General features: G+C 43.5%; 1 protein-coding gene and 1 non-coding gene across 3 annotated transcripts in view; both read left to right on the top strand.

The window, feature by feature from the left end:
* Nucleotides 1–19977, top strand: part of LOC125462693 (signal peptide, CUB and EGF-like domain-containing protein 3) — a 361430-nt gene that overhangs the window by 315607 nt on the left and 25846 nt on the right. For both annotated transcript variants that reach the window (XM_059653452.1, XM_059653453.1), the window contains 5 exons: nucleotides 8322–8447; nucleotides 10919–11035; nucleotides 14143–14235; nucleotides 17631–17744; nucleotides 18076–18240. In XM_059653452.1, coding sequence (XP_059509435.1) covers nucleotides 8322–8447; nucleotides 10919–11035; nucleotides 14143–14235; nucleotides 17631–17744; nucleotides 18076–18240 — 615 coding nt within the window. The remainder of the gene's footprint in view (nucleotides 1–8321; nucleotides 8448–10918; nucleotides 11036–14142; nucleotides 14236–17630; nucleotides 17745–18075; nucleotides 18241–19977) is intronic.
* On the top strand, nucleotides 8135–8240 carry LOC125463030 (U6 spliceosomal RNA). Its single transcript, XR_007249740.1, has one exon. It is a non-coding gene; the product is annotated as a U6 spliceosomal RNA (small nuclear RNA).

Here is a 19977-nt window from a genome sequence, read left to right as displayed (position 1 = left end):
TCTGTTTGTTCATTTAAAAAATCCCAATCCTCTTACTTACCACCAGTTTTCACCATTTTGTATGTCTTAGTTTTTGAATGGTTACTTTTCATATCCGTCTTTGTTAACAATCCTTGATGCACTCTGGAAATTTATGTGTTTTCAGTCAATCATGTTATCATTGCCCATCTGATTTGTCCAGTCAATATGCAGATTAAAGTCACTCATTTTGATTGTAATGCCCTTCTTACACACCATCATTATTTCCTGATTTATACTTTGCCCTACAAAGGCAACTCTCTAGAATCTTTAGAGGATACCCACCTGTGACTTTTTTTTCCCTTGCTATTCTTTATTTCCACTGAAACTGATATCACATTCAAATCTGTTGTAGTTGTGTCACTATGCATCATCATACTGTCACCAACATTTATTTACAAAGCACTTTTTCATCAGTAGACACATCCAATATTCCGAAGGCATTTGGACAGGTACATGAATAGAAAAGCGGGGTTAGAGGGGTATGGACCAAATGCAGGCAAATGGGACTAGTTCAGTTTGGGATACCTGTTTGGCATGAATGAGTTGAACCTATGGATCCGATTCCATGCTGTACGACTCTGTGACTCTATGGGAGTAATAGTTTGCATCACCCTTGGTCTACATCCTGACTGGGAGAAGGGGCAGAAGTGGCACAGAGCAGAACACACCACTGAGAATTGGAGGAGGTAGGATTGCAAAACATGCTCAGCAGGAGGCTGATTCATGTGGTATATTACGGAAGCCATTAAACTACTGCAGATTCACTGAAGAAGTGTTTCAAATGTCTGCACTTCACCACGGAGGTCCTAAGTGAAATCTGTCACCTTCCACAGTAGAGCCAGGATAAGGATGGCATTGTCAGTGGCTGGGAAGGTGACCATGAACTTTAATGCATTGGTCTCCTTGCAAGCTAAAGCTGATTATTAGCAACATCCCTAGGTTCACCATCGCCAGTTACTAAAAGAGAGGTCAGTAAGATTATAAGAGAAAGGAATACATCGTATATTTTCATTACAGTGAGAAGTGGAGCGAGTGAGCTCCCGGTGTCATTAACTGCACACACCTCACTTTGCCAGTCCTGCATGCCACCTCTGAGATGCGCTACAAGCTCAAGGGGTTCATCTCCCTCAGTGTCCAGCTGGCATGTAATAAGGCACAGTACATCACTGCAGGGCAGTGCCCAGTTTGCTAACAGGTGTTCTGTTGCTTTTACGCTGCACAAGTCTGCTGTATCATAGTCAATTGTGCCACCACAGCAAAGTGGAGAGAGGCAACTGAGAGCCAGGGATATCCACTGACCACATGGCTCTTGACTCTGGTGTGCAACCCATGTCCATGTTGAAATTGTGCATTAAAAGTGAAATACATGCTGCAACATGGAATATGATGGAGCAGATCATTGAGGTGCTTAAATAATGCATCTACTGCATGGACAGCTCTGGATAAGCCTTTCAATAGGTGACAGAGTGGGTGCCAAGTCTCACGATGGTCTCCTGCTGACCGCACAGCATGAGAGCATTGCTTTTACTTCCAGGCAGATGGGAAATGCTAAGGAGGAGGCAATCAACATACTCCCTTTCTGGCCAAGCCATTTGTGATTGATTCGTTCATCTATAATATCAGTGAACACAATCCCAATTCCGTACCTTACTCTTCATCTGTCACAGACCATCACAGGCTCCTGTTGGCCAAAATGCTAAATTAAAGCACATTTATATATAAATGTTGCCACATTGAAACAAAAGTTAATTAATCAACCTTTTGCATTCCCTCAATGTCAGTCTTCAATGGGCTTTCATAGGCTAGGAAAACTAGAATCAACTAGGAAAGCATCTTCTAGAACATCTTGAGCACCTTAGGAACTTCGCATTGAGAACAATAACTTGTGAATATATATTTATATACAGAGACATTGTATTCAGCGTTATCTAAAGGCACTTCATTGGAGAGATTCTCAAACAGTTTGAGGAGTGTTAGAATTCTGTAATGCATATGGAGACTGTATCACAGACTTCAAAGTTAAAAACAATTTGCAGACCAGAAATAATGAACTTCTGTTTTCCTCCCCTCTACAAATGTTCCCAAACCACACCCCACATTGAACCCTCCCAAATTATTGAATGGGGATGAAGCACAACATATTATTCTGCAGGCCATGGTGAGCTAGGAGACATCCCTCCCTTGTTATGTGGCTCAGACTCATTATTTCACCTACAGCAGACTTGATGGCCCTTTGCCAGTAGCCTCGAGTTTGGAGTCCATTAAATTTGACTTAACAGCTTCTAATCTTTCAATTAAAGTTGACATTGTATTTTATTAATGAAATGGTACATTCTTTCTTTTTTATTTGTTCTTTAATCCTTTAATTTTTCCCTTCCCTGGAGTCACTTTGCTCTTTTAAATGCCTTATTCTTTGGACCTTTCATTTCTCTTTCCATATTTAGTTTTATAATTTTTCTATGATTAAGTAAATCACTTCCTATCCTTTCTTTATTTTTCATTGTTACAACCTCTTTTCCTTTCCATCTTCCTCAAAGGGTTGAGGTCGATAACTGTTTTGAAACTGTTGCTATGAATTCTTGCTTACAGTAGATAATTATTTTTAGGCCTAAAACCCAACCCAATATGAGAAAATGATTTTTATTATGATACCCCTACTAGAACTTGGTCTTTGCAGAACTGCATATTGAGGCAAGATAATAAAATGTGAGGCTGGATGAACACAGCAGGCCCAGCAGCATCTCAGGAGCACAAAAGCTGACGTTTCGGGCCTAGACCCTTCATCAGAGTAACTGGCGATGGTGAACCTAGGGATGTTGCTAATAATCAACTTTAGCTTGCAAGGAGACCAATGCATTAAAGTTCATGGCCACCTTCCCTCTCTGATGAAGGGTCTAGGCCCAAAACGTCAGCTTTTGTGCTCCTGAGATGCTGCTGGGCCGGCTGTGTTCATCCAGCCTCACATTTTATTATCTTGGATTCTCCAGCATCTGCAGTTCCCATTATCACTGCATATTGAGGTAATAGTGTTGGAACTCATCTAATCCTAGTTTGTTATACCTTTGCCAAAGAACCACATCAAGGTCTTAGTGAATTGTTATGACTAACACAAGTTGTGCAGGACAGTTGTAAACATCACTGATAGACAACTGCAAAACAGCCTTTGGTCATTTTGGTAATGGAAAATATATTGGACAGAATCTTCAAAGGGTTTGAGCCTTAAAAGGGGCTGAGTGCCACAATTCGATGAGAGGTCAATGAGGCCTATTTGAACATCGGGAGCATCAAGCTCCAGATTTTATGCTTTTGCCAAGTGCTGTGGTGAGTTTCTTCCCAATGAGTTGCCAAATAAGGAGGATTATTGCTTGTCAAACATCATGGTGGCAGCCTAACTCACCTTGCTAATATTCAGCTTTCTATCTTCCCAAATTCACCATGCACAGACCTGACGTGGAAACCAAAGCGGGTACCTGGTGGTTTCAGATTGCCACTTGCTCCAAATGACCTCTACGTTGGGTACAACCAAAGTGCAGCTCAGTTCATAATCCATGGGCACTAGCCACACACACCTCTCCTCCATGGACATTACCTCCCCCCACTGTACCACACAACCAGCCCAGCTCTTCCCCTCCACCCACTGCATCCCAAAACCAGCCCAGCCTGTCTCTGCCTCCCTAACCTGTTCTTTCTCTCACCCATCCCTTCCTCCCACCCCAAGCTGCACCTCCATTTCCTACCTACTAACCTCATCCCACCTCCTTGACCTGTCCATCTTCCCTGGACTGACCTACCTCCCCACCTATACTCTACTCTCCACCTATCTTCTTTTCTCTCCATCTTTGGTCCGCCTCCCTCCTCTCCCTATTTATTCCAGAACCCTCACCCCATCCCCCTCTCTGATGAAGGGTCTAGGCCCGAAACGTCAGCTTTTGTGCTCCTGAGATGCTGCTTGGCCTGCTGTGTTCATCCAGCTTCACACTTTATTATATTACAAGGCTGCTTGCCTTGCTGGTCAGCAGTGCTCAGTAATGAAGGGGATGGATATCTTGTTGTGTGGCAGTGTGCTCCATCAGTCTCGCATTGCATCCTGTGCCAGTAGCTTCCGTGACAGATCCACTATGTCATGCAGCAAGCAGGCAGCTATGTCTTAAAGTCGCAGGGGAGTCATCCTTGGCACAGTCAATGGAGGCACTGGTCAGACAAGCAGTCCTAGCACAGTGAATCAAGGGCAGGCGCCAATACCAGACCAGACAATTGGGTACAGTCGGCCATCCGGTCGAGGCATTCTCAGTCAGGGGTCCACGCCTCTGCAGTTCAGGGAGTGGGTCACAGTCAGTTTCCACAGCAGTCAGCTCAAGGAGCGAGACTAATGCAACGGTGGAAATGTACATCTACCAGTCAGGGGTCTGGGTGCTTGTCATCTGAGGATGATGGGTGTGTGGGCATACTCAGTCTGTCAGCTCCAGCTTCAGACATTAAGAGGCAAAGCGGATTTGTAAAATAAAGAGTGGGGGTTATGGCAGCAAGAGCAGCCATTGCCATGGGAATTAGACTTTGCAAATTAGTCTTTCGGGCTGGAGGCTGAAGATGGAGGTAGGGGTTTGGGGAAGATGACAGTTGTGAATGGGGACAATAATTTCTGTAAAGAAGGGGACAGTGGCAAAGCATGAATAGGAATGGGGTAATGTGGGAGAGAGTTCATGTCAATGGGTTGGGGGGCCCTAAGGAGGTGTGCAATTTATAGGCTTTACAGAAAGAGGATTTGGATGTTTGGAAGCTCAGCGACATACAATGTCCACCTTCCATTGTGCTGAAATTCAAAAAGTGAACAGGAGGAAGTGTACACGTGTGTGCAGGCAGGGTAAGTGATTCAGGCTGTGAGAAAGGAAGCTATAGCACCCACCAATAACACAGCTTTTAAAGGGAAAGAATGTTGGACATCCTAATGAACCCCCGCCACACACACACGCACGCATGCACACACACCCCGTATATGGAGGGCCAAAGGTGTCACCACAACCATATAGATGCATTGTCCGTCGTGCTTTCAGAACGCCGTCAGCATGGACCTCTGTCCATGGACCATTGTGTATGGACATGAATTGGTCTTGACGGTGTAACCATGACATCAAGGCTATACCGTGAGACAAACATCCAGATGTCAGGTCATTCAGTGCTATTTATAAATAAGTACAAAATCAAACACAGCGCATTGTCACTGCCCTGGTGTATAGGATTCTGACCCTGGAATTTTGGCAGGGCGATCCCAGGGCAGAGGAGTCTGGATGAGCCAGATGTGCCAACAGTAAGTTGACACTCCTCAGCAGGAATTTCCAAGGGTTGGAATAGGTAGGCAGGATGGAGGTAGCAGGCCAGTCCCCCCTGGTGTGTGCTGATTGGAAACCTCTAAGGCAACTGTATGAGGCTCCTCCTCCAGCTAGATGCCTCCTGGCACTGCCATGTCTCCTTATGAGGAAGGACAATTGGAGTACGTGCCATCTTCCCCATGCTCAGTTACCATTCCTTCAATTGAGGGGGAGGCGATGGCCTAGTGATATTATCACTAGACTGTTAATCCAGTGATCCAGGTAATGTTCTGGGGCCTTGGGTTCAAAACCCACCATGGCAGATGGTGGAATTTGAATTTGATAAAAATCTGGAAATACGTGTCCAATGATAACCATGAATCCATTGTTGATTGTTGTAAAAACCCATCTGGTTCACTAATGTCCTTTAGGAAGAGAAACTGCCATCCTTACATGTGATTCCAGACCTTGAGATTTAACTGCTGTCTGGGCGAGGGATAGGCAATGCCATCTAGCAATGCCCTCATCTCATGAATGAATAAAACAAACCTGAGGACCATTGTATAGTCATATGCACATCTCCAGCAACCCCTGAAGGTGCTAGACCTAGCTGTCCATGATAACTGGCAACCAGGTGGTCACATGACATACTGCACAGTCTGTTCTGTTCCTCCCTGTGCATTTGAAAACATCCCTGTTTGCCACAGGGTCCTCTGCTGCCTAGGACTGAGCAGGTGTCTGGTCTCTGCCAGTCCTCCAGATGCCAGCAGTCTGGGGCATTTCTTCCTCTGCCCACTGAGGAGCTGTCACAGTAAGGTGCCCAGCAGATTGTGGTCCCATACCATCTGAGTCTAATGTTCCCACTAAAGTGCCAATATCTGAGCTGGTGGAGGACACAGTTGGCAGCCTTGCCAATGCTTCATCTGAGATCTTGGCACTCTTGTGCCCAGACGTCCAAGAGGTTTCTGGTGCAGCCATTAGTTTCACCATGGATGTGGTAGAGATGCTGGAAATACCTGCGAGACATAAGAGAGAAAAATATATGATGAGCAGTGGTTAGACGTAGTGTGTGATGAATGAGACTGACAGAGAGTTGCAGTGGAATCAGGAGTGGTATGTACACGATTGGTGGGACTTGGATATCTCAGCATCTCTGTGGCAGCAGTCTTCTGCAAGTATCAGTATTCTCTCCTTGTAAGGGGTGAGGAGTCTAATGTCAGGCACCTTTCCACTTGTACAGGCTCTTTCTGCCCTGTCTAGGCTGTCTACAGCTGTCATGAAAGAAAGGGATGGATTGAGTGAGATGAAAATGGGTGGCATGGCTGTGGCTGCTGGTGCACAGGGGTGAAAGGAGGTGAGATGTTCCAAGGGAGAGAGGAGGCAGTGCAGAGGCCTTGCAGGGTTGTGGGTTGTGAGAGAGATTAAGGGAAGACATTGCAGATGATAATGACAGTGGCACAGCATAAGCCTCAATTGGAGGTTTGTGCAGCAGGTGACAGTGACTGTGAGATAACAAAAGAAAATATTGCACTTACTTTGGCACAGTGGAGGAGGTTATTGATTGACTGTCTTCTGGCTCTGCTGGCTATTTCTCCACACCATGGATACAGTGCTGACCCAGGTGGTGACCTTGGGCTGGGCTGACATGGTCTGGTGGTGCAGTCTCCTCTGCTGGTCCTCCTCTCCTCTGCATCACCCCCTCACCCAGGACCTCTGGTTCCCCGTTTGGAGAATCATAATGGTATTGTCCTTCTCTCTGACATGTTCACACTCTGTTCTGCAGCAAAGGGGGCAGCTTTGAGTTGCTGTGCTTTCCCAGGTGCCAAATGGCCTTTAAAAGCTGAGCACACGCCCATGGGAAACAATGCATGGTAAGATGGGGCTAGGATCAGATGTGAGAGATGCCATAAAGCACAGTAGGTAGTTACTGAGTGAATTTGTTAAGATACACTGAGAATACAAGCTAGGCCTTGAGGTGAAAATACTCCAAAAACTCAGACTTGACCAAAAACCAGAAGATATAGCCCACTGTTGCTGAAATACTTCTAAATCATGGCTGTTTTGTAACCAGCTGTCTGAAACTTATGAAGGAAGAATTTTTAGATTAATTTAACCCACTTTTCTTTTATATGTTGGGTTCATAGTGCTATGATCCAAATCTCTGTCCAGTTGAGGGGGGTTACTTGGACTCCCACAGTAATGGGAGGGTAAGTGTATACTCTGTGATAGAACTCAAATGTGCGCCAATCCCATGTGCCACTGAGCTGTTGGCATCTACATGTCACCATGACTCGCATTGGTCTGTTTCAGAACAGGTTAATTCAGGAAATAGAAGTGAGGTCTCCTTTCATCAACTAGGTTGTAAATAAATATTCCAAGCTGTGAGTCTCTCTAGTGGGACAATTTATATTGACCTGAAAGAACTGTATTATGTTGAAGGGATGAAAGAGACGCTGACTGGATTAATGGTGTTTGGCAAATCATCCATCGCCACAGCAAGACAACGTGAGAAAATGTGAACATTCTTGTCGTCTCCTTGAAAGCTCAGGTGACATGACAATGTTCAATGTAGCATGCATCAATATGTTAGGTATAACTATTTGATTGCAATTACCTCTGTACCACCTCTATTTATCCAAACACTTCCACCTTAAACCTTTGAGGTTTGTGGTACCACAGCAAACAGCCCTGGAGCTGTAGAATCAGTTACACCCTGGTTTTCAGGATCACCCAATCAGCGGTCATCAGAACCATGCTTTGGGGGGAATCTAAGTGCAAGAGATACCCAGAGCTGCTGTCAAATCAGTGTTGCAATAGTTGAGGCCTGAGACTGAAACTGGAACAATACAAAGAAGATTAGCATGGCCCCTGCTCAAGTATGACACGTTAAGCCATGTAGTGTTCCATTAAAAAAAATACAAACCAAAAAGTTGCTTGTGCCCGAACAGGACTTGCTTAATATAAGCCAACTAAATGTGTCTGTGTCTCTTTCAGATATCGATGAATGCAGCATGAACCATGGTGGCTGCAAGCACGGCTGTGTTAATACACTGGGAAGCTATCAATGCTCTTGTCCAAGCAGTGGTTACAAACTGCACTGGAATAAGAAAGACTGTGTGGGTACGTGAGGAACTCAGATCTCTGGCATCCCCTAGTGGTACTAATGGAGGTAGCAATCCTGTAATATCATCTTAATCAGAAATACTTGATTGTGACAATCATAAGCCACCTAATGTGTCTCAGCAAATCTCCATTGCTTCGGAAATAAATAATTAATCTGAGATGTCATTACATGTTTTTATATAGATTATTTTCAAATCATTTTAACACAAACACTGTATTTTCTTTTTAGAAGGGAGTTTGTTTTATTCAGAATGGCAACACCGAAAAAACTAACAGCAAGATTATCTTGGGGGGTCACTTGCCCCCTAAGCCAGCATGACACTGGAGATAAAGTTTGATTGAGACAAAGGGGGTAATCAAACCAAAAAGGAAGGGATGGTCACTTACATTCTGTTCTTCAGGGGCATTGCTCACTGCACCTGGTACATCAAGTCAAACATTACAATGAAATCCCAATCTGGTCACTTTACTCAATTGTTTCGTATATTTGATGTATCACTTATCATTTAGCAAAATGGACAGCTTGCATTTACATACTGCCTTGAAGGCATTTCATAGAGCACTACCAGACAAAATTGAGCACTGAGCCACACAAGGAGATTCGAGGACACGTGACCAAGAGCTTGGGAAGATAGGAGTTTCTTAAAGGAGGATCAAGGCTGAGAAATTTAGGAAACTCAAAGATTTCTGTAGTTATTACACTTGCTCATTACAGCATATCGAGTTCACGCTCCATTTGTTTTCTACATGCCGCCATCTACCTAGTTTTAGACCAGCCATTTTTCAAATTCTTGCTCCAGAAATATCTAAGATTAAAACAGGCGTGACTGTTTGATTGTTCTTTGTAAATAAAATGTGTCTTTTAATATTTTCTTCTGTGTCTATGACTCAGAAACATTACTTATTGAGACGATTGAAGATTTTAATAAATTTCATCAATGGTAAAACAAGTGCCAATATTGACATAGACTAAGACAAACTGATTGTTTTATATGTATCTCTTTAATCACTCTAATCACTTGGTTGGATGGTTTAAGGAAAATTAATCACAAATGCTATGCACACTGTGAATGTTTGAGCCTGGTTTGCCTGAATTGTGCAGCAGTATATTAAAGAATGTGGAACTTTTTCTTAGGTATCATCTTCCAATTGAAAGCATTCCATATATCAGTCTATCTGTCCAATTCTTGCTACCTTTAATCTGTTCCCTCCCACAGAAATGTCACTTCCAGTGTGTTATTCTTCAAAGGCTCTACTGTTTTTACTGCTTAAGGAACTGAGCTGATGATAACTGTGATGGTGTCAAAGAGATAGCTGTTGGGGAAAAAGGACAAAGATGTTCCCACTCCCTGTGAAATAATTTCTTACACAGATCATCTGCACAGGGACAGATTCTGCATTGCATCATCATTTTCCACAGTAATTTCAGTCCAAGATTATTGAGGGTCTTTATGCCTGGCATCTCATTGAACAACAGTTTTAAAAACATCTGCACGTTACAGTAACCTTGATACCTCCTCCCTTGAGGGATTCAGGACAAAGTGCCTTTTAGCAGCAGTTGCCCCCAGTTTGCGCTATAAATATAGCTGTAGTAGAATATTTATAAAGATAGAACATCCAGAGGCAGGAATGAGCTGCTGATGTCTTTTCCTTTCAGCAGTCAATGGTGCAAGTCTCTTCTCATACAGTCATTCAGCACAGGAACAGAACTGTCGGTGCAACCAGTCTATGATTAACATAATCCCAAATTAAACTACCCACCTGCCTGCTCTTGGCCCATATCCCTCCAAACCTTTCCTATCATGGACTTATCTAAGTGTCTTTTAAATGTTGTAATTCTACCCACATCCACCTTCCTCAGGAAGTTCATTCCACATGTGAACCACCCTGTGTGTAAAATTTGCCCCTCCTGTCTTATTTAAATTTCTCTCCTCTCATCTCAAAAATATGCCCCCTAGTCTTGAGCCCATTCAATTATGGCCACATTTCAAGTGAGCTGGCCATCCAGATGGTTGTTGGGGGAAAAAAAGTGAAGCAAAAGAGCAACTTGTGCTTCATCTATAATCGGGCCTCAGTATTCCTCAGCAAAAAGAACCTTTGAAGGTTTTTCTGAAAAATGCTGGTCTCATCAGAATCCAGGGATTGGGTGCAAAAGACTGTATGGAAATATTGTGTTAGCTTAATTTGTTGGACTCTTCGAATCTTGCAGGCAATTAGAATGGGCTCAGTTGTAGCTCTGTTCTGTGCTGACCTCTCTCAATGCAGTAAACATTGTTTTTGATATTTTACCTACTCTTCCCAGTGGGAAAGTAACAGGTTTAGATCGGACACCCACCTCATTTTACATTCTTCAATCTGGTCAGTTTGATTTAAGGTTAATCCCCTGCCCCCTTATTTCAAGTTTAAACATTTTACAGCTGTTTCGTGGTTTATCAGGATGTGTGACATTGATTTCTTTGAATTTTCAGAGGCAGCAAAGTGCTTGCTGGGTTCCAGCCCTCCCCAAGCACAACTTTCCTGCGTCAAGAGTGGGAAGAGAGAAACCTGCTCACTCAGCTGTGCCTCCAAGGCTCACTTCCAGGCAGGTAGGCCTCATTGCAAATTCAGGAGAAACCCACATCCTGTTCAACATTCTAGGCTCAACACGAGGCCACTGGTTGTCCTTCCTTACCAGTGGAATTTTGGGTTGCTAATCCTCCAGATTCTCCCTCAAGTCTTCAGCAATTGAAATCTAAATTTCTGGATGCTGCTAAGGGCAGTCCAGGGAGCAGACACATCAAGGCGTTAAAAAGTTGTTTTCTTTCCCATTTTCTTTGGAAACTATTGTTTGTTAGTTACATACATATTGAATGTCAAAAACTGTTTAACTGACTGCCATGATTTCTAAATTGGATATTGAGGACCCATCTTCTTCCTGAGTTTTTCTTCTGAAGGTAGGTGTTTGGTGATTATTTGTCAAAATACAGCAAGTTTTTACAATGGCTTGGATGAGGACACTGCTTCCAACGTTACCGTTGTTCTCAGGTCTGAAAGGATTAATAGTTGCTTGAGTGTAGTACGCACACTCACTTTGATGATGCCATGAGGACTGAAGCAAAGGATCACAAAGGACCTTGAAGAAGTCGGACCTAAGACCAGGTCGCAATCTCTCTAATAACATATACTATAAGCTTGTAAAAGTAAGTAGTTGCAGAGACACAATTAACTTTATCATGTTTGCTATGAGACACTCTTATAGTGAGACAAGCAGTTGGCTATCCTTCACTACACTCGGCCACATGGATCCTGGAGAAATGTATATCTAGAAGATATTGATGACAGCACAAACAACAGGGTGACTAGTGGTGGTGATCTGAATGGGATCTGACAATGAATCTGCCTCTTCATACAGACCAATGAACAGCATTATGAAGGTCATTGGTAGAGATCTGTGGAAGTGATCTTGGGTTCTGAGTTCATCCAGTGTGTGAACATGGTCAGAGACTGCGGGAGTCAAACCAAAAAAATCCTGTGTCAAAGGGAAAACATGAGATGATGCAGTGATTCAGACTCAAAGGACACAAGTTTTAAAAATAAGTTGCAGTTTAGATTGTGTGTCATTGCTGTAGCATGGATTCTGTGAGGGACACCTAACAAGACCACAACATAAACCCCTACTCAAGGTGTCTGCAAACAAAGCTTACTCAGTCAGCATGCCACAGTCACCTTGGCAATGCACAATGAACAGGACATCCACAGTGCTCAGTCTGCCCTTATATCCATCATATCCAGCACCTGTGAGTATGCTGTGGCTTCCATCAAAGGGAAGCACCAAGGCAGGTTTGACAAGAATGACAAAGAGATCCAAGAGTTAGTAAATTGCAAATGCAAGGTAATCTTTAACTGGAAGCACCAACAAATCTTGAAGGAAAGAAAACAGGTCTACAGACAAATGAAGGCCAGGTCCAACATAAATATGTGACCCAAAAGAAAGAATGTTGGGTGGAAAAAGGGCAAGAAACTCAGCATCTGGTCAACAGCCTTGACCATCTATGACCCAAATGAGAGCTTACCCCATTAAGAGCTAAGAATGGACTGGAGCTCGTCGAGGACAGACTGGCAGTAAGTACTTATTGGAAGGTGTACTTCAAGGGTCTCCTCAACAGAGACTCAGTCCTCAATGTGGGTGCCTTCGTCACATCCCACAGCATGCTACCCACCACCATCTTGCTTCAACCTGATGCATGGTTGAAAAAGCCATCTGACAGCTCAGCCAAAAATGCCATCAGAGCAAATGGAATTCCCACTGCAATATTAAAATCCAATGAAGGAGCTCTCTTGGCATGAACACATGACCTCATCTGGAGGGAGGGAAATATTGCAGGGATCTCTGAGACTCTAATTGTGACCATCTTCTTAAAAGGAGATCAGACCAATTGCAGTCACTACAGAGGGGTATCCCCACTGTCTGCCTTAGAGAAGATGATTGCAAGAATCCTCCACAATCGCCTTTGACCAGGGGCTGAAGAGTTTCTGCCAGAGTCATGATGCAGACGTCATCCATCAAGAGGCACAATGGGCATGATGTTCCCAGCAAGGCAGCTTCAAGTAAAATGCAGAGAACATCAGCAATGTCTATACGTGGCCTTCCATGAACTTATGAAGATGTTCGTCTCCGCCCACTAAGACAAACTAGGAGGTGTCCTTCTGAAATTCAGTTGCCAGAGACCTTTGTCACCGTTCTCTGCCTGTTAGACAACATGCAAGCCATCACCCTCACCACCTGACCAGTATGAATACAAGCTGAGGTCAAGTATGGCAGTGTTATCGCACCAATGCTCTTCAGAGCACGTACATAACATGCTGTCCAACTTCAGATCATGATAAAAGTCTATCATTTATGTGCTGTTGAAGACTGCTTATGTCTCCTCCATCAATTTGTGACACCCACACTTGCAGAACAGTCATAATGGTTTCTCATTGAACTGAGAACTAAAGTCAAATGGCCTGGCTGGGTTCAAGTTCTTCCCTGCATGATTCATACTCGATCCTCTTCCACTGCCAGCAAAATGGGATCTGCCAGAAATAGAGATGCAACGCACATGCCACTTTTAAAAGTCAATGAGTCAGATCGACTCTTTGAAAATGTGACCTCCAGTTTGTACTGAATTTATTATTCCAACTGAGGAATCAAATCCATGCTGGGTATTTTTTGTACAGCAATTCATTTAGCACTTTCCTAGTTCAATCATAGACAAAGCAGTTAGCCTCATGGGGATGGGCAGCAGTTTGTCTAAAGCTGGTTAAAACATCAGCAATTGATCACAATGTGGGACTCTAGTGAGAGCAAGTGTTTGTATGTGCATATGTCACTTTGTGTGTACATGTTCAGGTACGGACGGACAGGACAGAAACCAGGATTAAGCTTTGCTCTTGATGTCCTTTCAAAGCTGAAAATCCTTCCAGAACTCATGGCATAAATTTGCAAGCAAAGAGAGTCAGTTGGGCATGATTCCTGAGGTTGTCAATTGTCACAGATATATATTATCAGCATCAGTCACCATCTTTAGGAGGGAAGGAGATGACCCTGGAGGGTGAGAATTATAACTGTTATTCAGTATAATTTATCCTGCACGTGCGTCAGGTGGTTATTTGCCATCAATAAAGACTGGTCTATTCCTCTGTTGCTAAATACTGTTCCTGTTTCTGCCAGGCTCTGATAACAGTTACACTGTGAGCTGTGGGGCTCCTATAAGGAGGGCTGATGCTCAACAACGACTGAATACCAACATCACAGGCTGTGTAGGTAAGCCCCTAACAAAGTGTTGGCCTGCTCACCTAAGTATTGCTGAAATGTTTTGCTCACTTAAGCCATTTTGGTCAGAGCTCTGCCATTTAACACAAATATTTTTGTCTCAGTATGGAGTTTCTCACCGTAGAGCAAGAGTGCAGCAGCCACTATGAGACAGTAAGGACTGCAGATGCTCAATGCAAGAGTCAATAAATGTGGAGCTGTTAAAAGCACAGCAGATCAGGCAGCACCCAAGGAGCAGGAAAGTCAATGTTTCAGCGCACAACGTTGACTTTCCTACTCCTCGGATGCTGCCTGACCTGCTGTGCTTTTCCAGCTCCACATTTATTGACTGAGGCAATCACTGACGCCTTGACACTCTTTGCGGGAGATTTCCTGAGTCCATTCACATTCCTGATACAGAATTACATAAACTGGAGCACATCTTGGGAATTTGGGCAGAGTACATTAATCCATTAACTGCCAACCTGAAAGGCAGTAGGTCTTTATTGCAAGAGTGTTACAGTAAAAGATGAAAGGAAGTCTCGCCGAAATAATGCAGGGCTTTATAGAGTTGCCTTCTGGAGTACTATGTATGGTTTGGTCCCTTTCCCAATGTAGATACATTTGCCTTGAAGAAAGTGTAATGAAGATTCACTTAATCTAACCCTGGGAGGAGACAGTTGTCCGATGAAAAGGTACTAAATCAAATGGGCCTCTAGCGAGTTTTGAGAAGATTTGTAGCTCAGGTTGAGGTTCTGGATGTGAGATTGCTCGCTGAGCTGGAAGGTTCATTTTCAGACGTTTCGTCACCATTCTGGGTAACATCATCAGTGAGCCTCTGACAAAGCGCTGGTGTTATGTCCCGCTTTCTATTTATCTGGTTAGGTTTTCTTGGGTTGGTGATGTCATTTCCTGTTCTTTTTCTCAGGGGATGGTAGATTGGCTCCAAATCAATGTGTTTGTTGATGGAGTTCCGGTTGGAATGCCTTGCTTCTACGAATTCTCATGCGTGTCTCTGTTTGGCTTGTCCTAGGGTGGATGTGTTGTCCCAATCAAAGTGGTGTCCTTCCTCATCTGTATGTAAGGATACGAGTGATAGTGGGTCATGACGTTTTGTGGCTAGTTCATGTTCATGTATTCTGGTGGCTAGCTTTCTGCCAGTTTGTCCAATGTAGTGTTTGTCACAGTTCTTGCAAGGTATTTTGTAGATGACGTTCGTTTTGTTTGTTGTCTGTATCGGGTATTTTAAGTTCATTAGCTGCTGTTTTAGTGTGTTGGTGGGTTTGTGAGCCACCCTGATGCCAAGAGGTCCGAGTAGTCTGGCAGTCATTTCGGAAATGTCTTTGATATAGGGGAGAGTGGTTATGGTTTCTGAGCCCATTTTGTCTGTTTGTTTGGATTTATTGCTGAGGAATCGGCGGACTGTGTTCATAGGGTACCCGTTCTTTTTGAATACGCTGTATGGGTGATTTTCCTCTGCTCTGTGTAGTTCCTCTGTGCTGCAGTGTGTGGTGACTCGTTGGAATAATGTTCTAATGCAGCTTCGTTTGTGGGTGTTGGGATGGTTGCTCCTGTAGTTCAGTATTTGGTCCGTATGTGTTGTTTTCCTGTAGACTCTGGTTTGAAGTTCCCCATTGACTGTTCGCTCTACTGTGACATCTAGGAATGGCAGTTTGTTGTTGTTTTCCTCCTCTTTTGTGAATGTTATGCCAGTTCAGGGTATTATTGATGGTCTTGAAGGTTTCCTCTAATTTGTTTTGTTTAGTGATGACAAAGGTGTCATCCACGTAGCGGATCCAAAGTTTGGGTTGGATGATTGGCAGAGCTGTTTGTTCAAGTCTCTGCATTACTGCCTCTGCTAAGAACCCTGATATCGGAGATCCCATGGGTGTACCGTTGGTTTGTCTGTAGGTTTTGTTATTGAAAGTGAAGTGGGTGGTGAGGCATAGGTCCACTCGCTTGATGATGTTGTCCTTGCTGATGAGGTTGGTGGTGTCTGGTGTATGTGTCTTCGGTTCTTCTAATAGTGTAGTCAGTGTTTCTTTGGCCAGGTTGATGTTGATGGATGTGAACAGGGCTGTTACGTCAAAGGAGACCATTATTTCATCCTCTTCTATCTTGGTGTCTTTGGTGTTCAGGAATTCTTGGGTGGAGCGAATGGAGTGGTGGGAGTCTTCTACCAGGTGTTTTAGTCTTTGGTGTAGTTCCTTGGCTAATCTGTAGGTTGGTGTTCCAGGTAGCGACACTATGGGTCTGAGGGGGGCTCCTGGTTTGTGAATTTTTGGTAGTCCGTAGAAGCGTGGTGTGTTGGATCCATCTGGTTTCATTTTTTGGAAGTCTCTCTTGTTTAATTCTCCAGATTTTTGAAGTTTTTTGAGGAAGGCTGTGATTCGGTTCTCTAGTTGTGGGGTTGGGTCTATCGCCACCTGTTGGTAAGTGTCAGTATCTGCAAGCAGTGCGTTCGCTTTCTCAATGTAGTCTGTTCGGTTTAAGATGACTGTCAAGCGTCCTTTGTCTGCAGGTAGGACAATGATGTTTTTATCTTTTTTGAGTCCTTTTAGGGCTTTCCTTTCTTGTGTATTGAGTGTGTTTTCTTCCTTTTTCCTGCTTAGTGTTGGTGCGACTGTCTGTCTGATGGTTTGCTGGGTTTCTTGTGTGATGGGCCTCTGTTTGTGCGGTTTGGAAGAAATAAGAGGTGATCACATTGTTGGAATAAAATCTTTAAGGGGCTTGATAAAGCAGACGTTGAGAAGTTGTTTCCCTGGCTGGGATGTCTAGGACCAGAGCAGGGGTCATAGTTTCAGGATAAAGGGTCATTGAGGACTGACATGAGGAGAAATTTCTTCACAAAAAAAGGAAGCTTATGGGGCAGAGGGATGCAGATGGGAAAACAGGACAATAGAGTTGCCGCAAAAATCAGATTGGCAATGAGCTCATTAAATGGTGGAACATGCTTGAGGGGCCAAATGGCCTACCTTGCTGCTAATTCTTGCATTTATTCAGAAGTTTGTGCACCCTTGATATCCTTGAACCCAGAGTGCTGGGGATGCTCAGTTTTTGAACATATTCAAGACAGAGTTCATTAGGTTTTTTTGACATTAACAGAATTGAACAATTTTGGGATAGGCAGAAAAAGAGAGTTGATGCTAAAATTCAGCTGTAAATTTAAGAAATGCAGAGCAGGTTCAAGGGGATGTGTGCTCTAATCATGCTTCTAATTTTAAATTCCTATGTTCCTCGGCTGTGCCAGATTGTAAAACTCCCCCACATATCATCATTCTGTTAAATTTGCCTCAATTGTCAAGTGTACACGGCAAACAGTGGAAACAATAACTGCAAGAATGGCCACTTGGTTTACATTTAAATGCTGCCTTAAGATATCTTTAAATGATGTTATTTCGTTTTAGAGACTTTAGCTCCCCCAGTCAAACATCGAGCTTCCTTCAAGATTAAAGATGCCAAGTGTTACCTCCATCCACGCATTAAGGGAAAGCAAGATAGTGGGCGCCCAATTATTACAGGTACAAAACCCTTCGTAGTTTTTTCCCCACTTAATTCTTTGTTTTGCCTCCGCCCCTCGGCTCCTGCTTTGATTAGAAGGCAAGTACATTTTAGACTAATTATTCTGCATTCCTGCCCTTTACAGTCCCAGCCTCAGGCAGTATGATTGGTCTGAGTCTCAATGAGCCCTTGCATAAAGTGAAAAATTAATCACAAAACATTTGGTTTCAAATTTAAAACTTGGCAGGACATCTGGAAGAAGAGGAGAGAATTTTTGTTGTGGTTGAACTGTGCGCATTACCTCTGATATCAGTTATTATGCTTACTTTGTTTTCTTGCCTTTTCACAAAGGAGCTGCCTTCCCTTGTACCGACAACTGTCAAGTTACATTTGTGAACCTAAAATGTGATTCTTCCAAGAAAGCAAAAGGCCGACGTACTCGCAATCCCCCAGGAAAAGAAGTAACACGAATAACACTGGATTTTGAAGCAGAAATAAGAAAAGAAGATATAACAGGTGAAAGGATGGTTTTCTTTGTTGCTGTTTTCAAAGTATTATAACTAAAATAAAACACACTAAGACATTTATCTGGTGAGAAACTGAAATGAATGGTTGAGGGAGGTCTCATGTTCAATACTAGTCTCAAAGTGGGTGCAGGACACCCATAACTGTGGGCTTCTGGGTTCAAGGGCAGAAAATCAGGTTACCCATTGATAACAGATAAATCAATGGGGTCATGGCCACTCATGCTTTTGCGATTGAATGCCATTCAAAATCCAGGCTCACAGCCAAATACTGGCCACTTGAGCAGTGCCTGGCTCTCAGCAATTGCAAGCAGAAATCCCAGCCAGATTCAGGAGCTTGGGTATTTGTCCATTTCCTGAACAGGGTAGATCTCACATTAGTCCAGGGGTTTATCTTGAGTAGAAAAAGCTGAAAATGTATAGGAACTCAGTTGGCATCTTTGGATAAGAAAGTCTATGATCAAATTATCCCAGAGAAGATATATTTATGTGCGTGCAGGAGTTAAATTCCTTGAAATTGACAATATATCAGTATCATGACAACATGCCACCTTCTCCTGGATTTCAGTGGGGCAGGACTGAAGCCAAGTGTGCAACATCTTTGAAACCGACAGGCAAATAATTAAAGATTTTGACTGAGAACCATTTTAGTTCTGGATTTTCCAGCTGGAGTACCCACTTCCCGAACTGTTAAGAACAGTTCATTAGGATCACTGAGGTGAGTGGCAGCAGGAATAACGTTTGAGTGAAACTGAAGGGGTGGAAAGGTTTTGACCATCAAAACTGAAGAGTCCCAGAAATTGCCTGGTAAGAGGCTGCTGCCCAACATGCTTGGTCTGTCTGAAATTGTTATCATTGTTGATCAGGTATTGTCAACATTTGAAAGTCATTTCATCTGTCGAGCATATTTCTAATTAATCACATTCATTACACCATGTGTACAGTTTATGCAGCTTCACCTTCCCCATCATTTGAGGATCAAGAGCAGAATCTATGCCACGGTCAACTGCTCCAGCAACAACAGGAGCAACAACACCAGATGTTTGTCCCTCAATTCTGTGTCCTTCCATAGTGCAGAGGAGGTGGACACAGAAATTCAGCTGGAGGGGCGTGAAATCCCGACACCGTATTTAAAGGCAGAGAATCAGCTCTGTCTGAACACCTCATACCTCAGGAGGCTCAGGTTCACACAGCCAGTCGCTGCTGATACTTCATGGAACAAGAACACTTTCCCAACGAAATATATTGCCAGAAAACATCAAGAAACTTGCCAGTAGAAGGTCACGTAGCCCCTCCCCACCCCCCTTCCCCTGTCTCCCACGTCACCCCCACCCTCACCTTCCAACCCCACGCCATCCAGCTTTCAAAGAGAGAAAGTAAAGAGGTGTTAGTGTTTGTAATGGCTTGTTTGGCGAAGACAACGTGTGTGCAGCGTGACTAAGACAAGAGTGAAAACAAGGATTGATGATCTCTCAGATTTGTATGTTTTCCTCACAGAGTGAAGCAGTAAGCGCAAAATGGCAATGAGTTATTCTGTCCACAAATGCTGTTTGACCAGGCATTTGAGTACTTTGTTACTTTATTATTCTTTTTGGAACTTATCCAAGCACAATGTGAAGTTGAAGTCTGGTTTGTTGAGTTCACAATACAGTAATCCAAATCCTATCTAGTCACATTCCTTTCTTGTCTACTGAAGCCACTCCATGAATCATAAACAAATCACTCTCAC

The sequence above is a fragment of the Stegostoma tigrinum genome, chromosome 21, assembly GCF_030684315.1.
Source record: "Stegostoma tigrinum isolate sSteTig4 chromosome 21, sSteTig4.hap1, whole genome shotgun sequence".
Classification (NCBI taxonomy): domain Eukaryota; kingdom Metazoa; phylum Chordata; class Chondrichthyes; order Orectolobiformes; family Stegostomatidae; genus Stegostoma; species Stegostoma tigrinum.
This window is presented reverse-complemented; position numbering and strand designations above follow the sequence as displayed.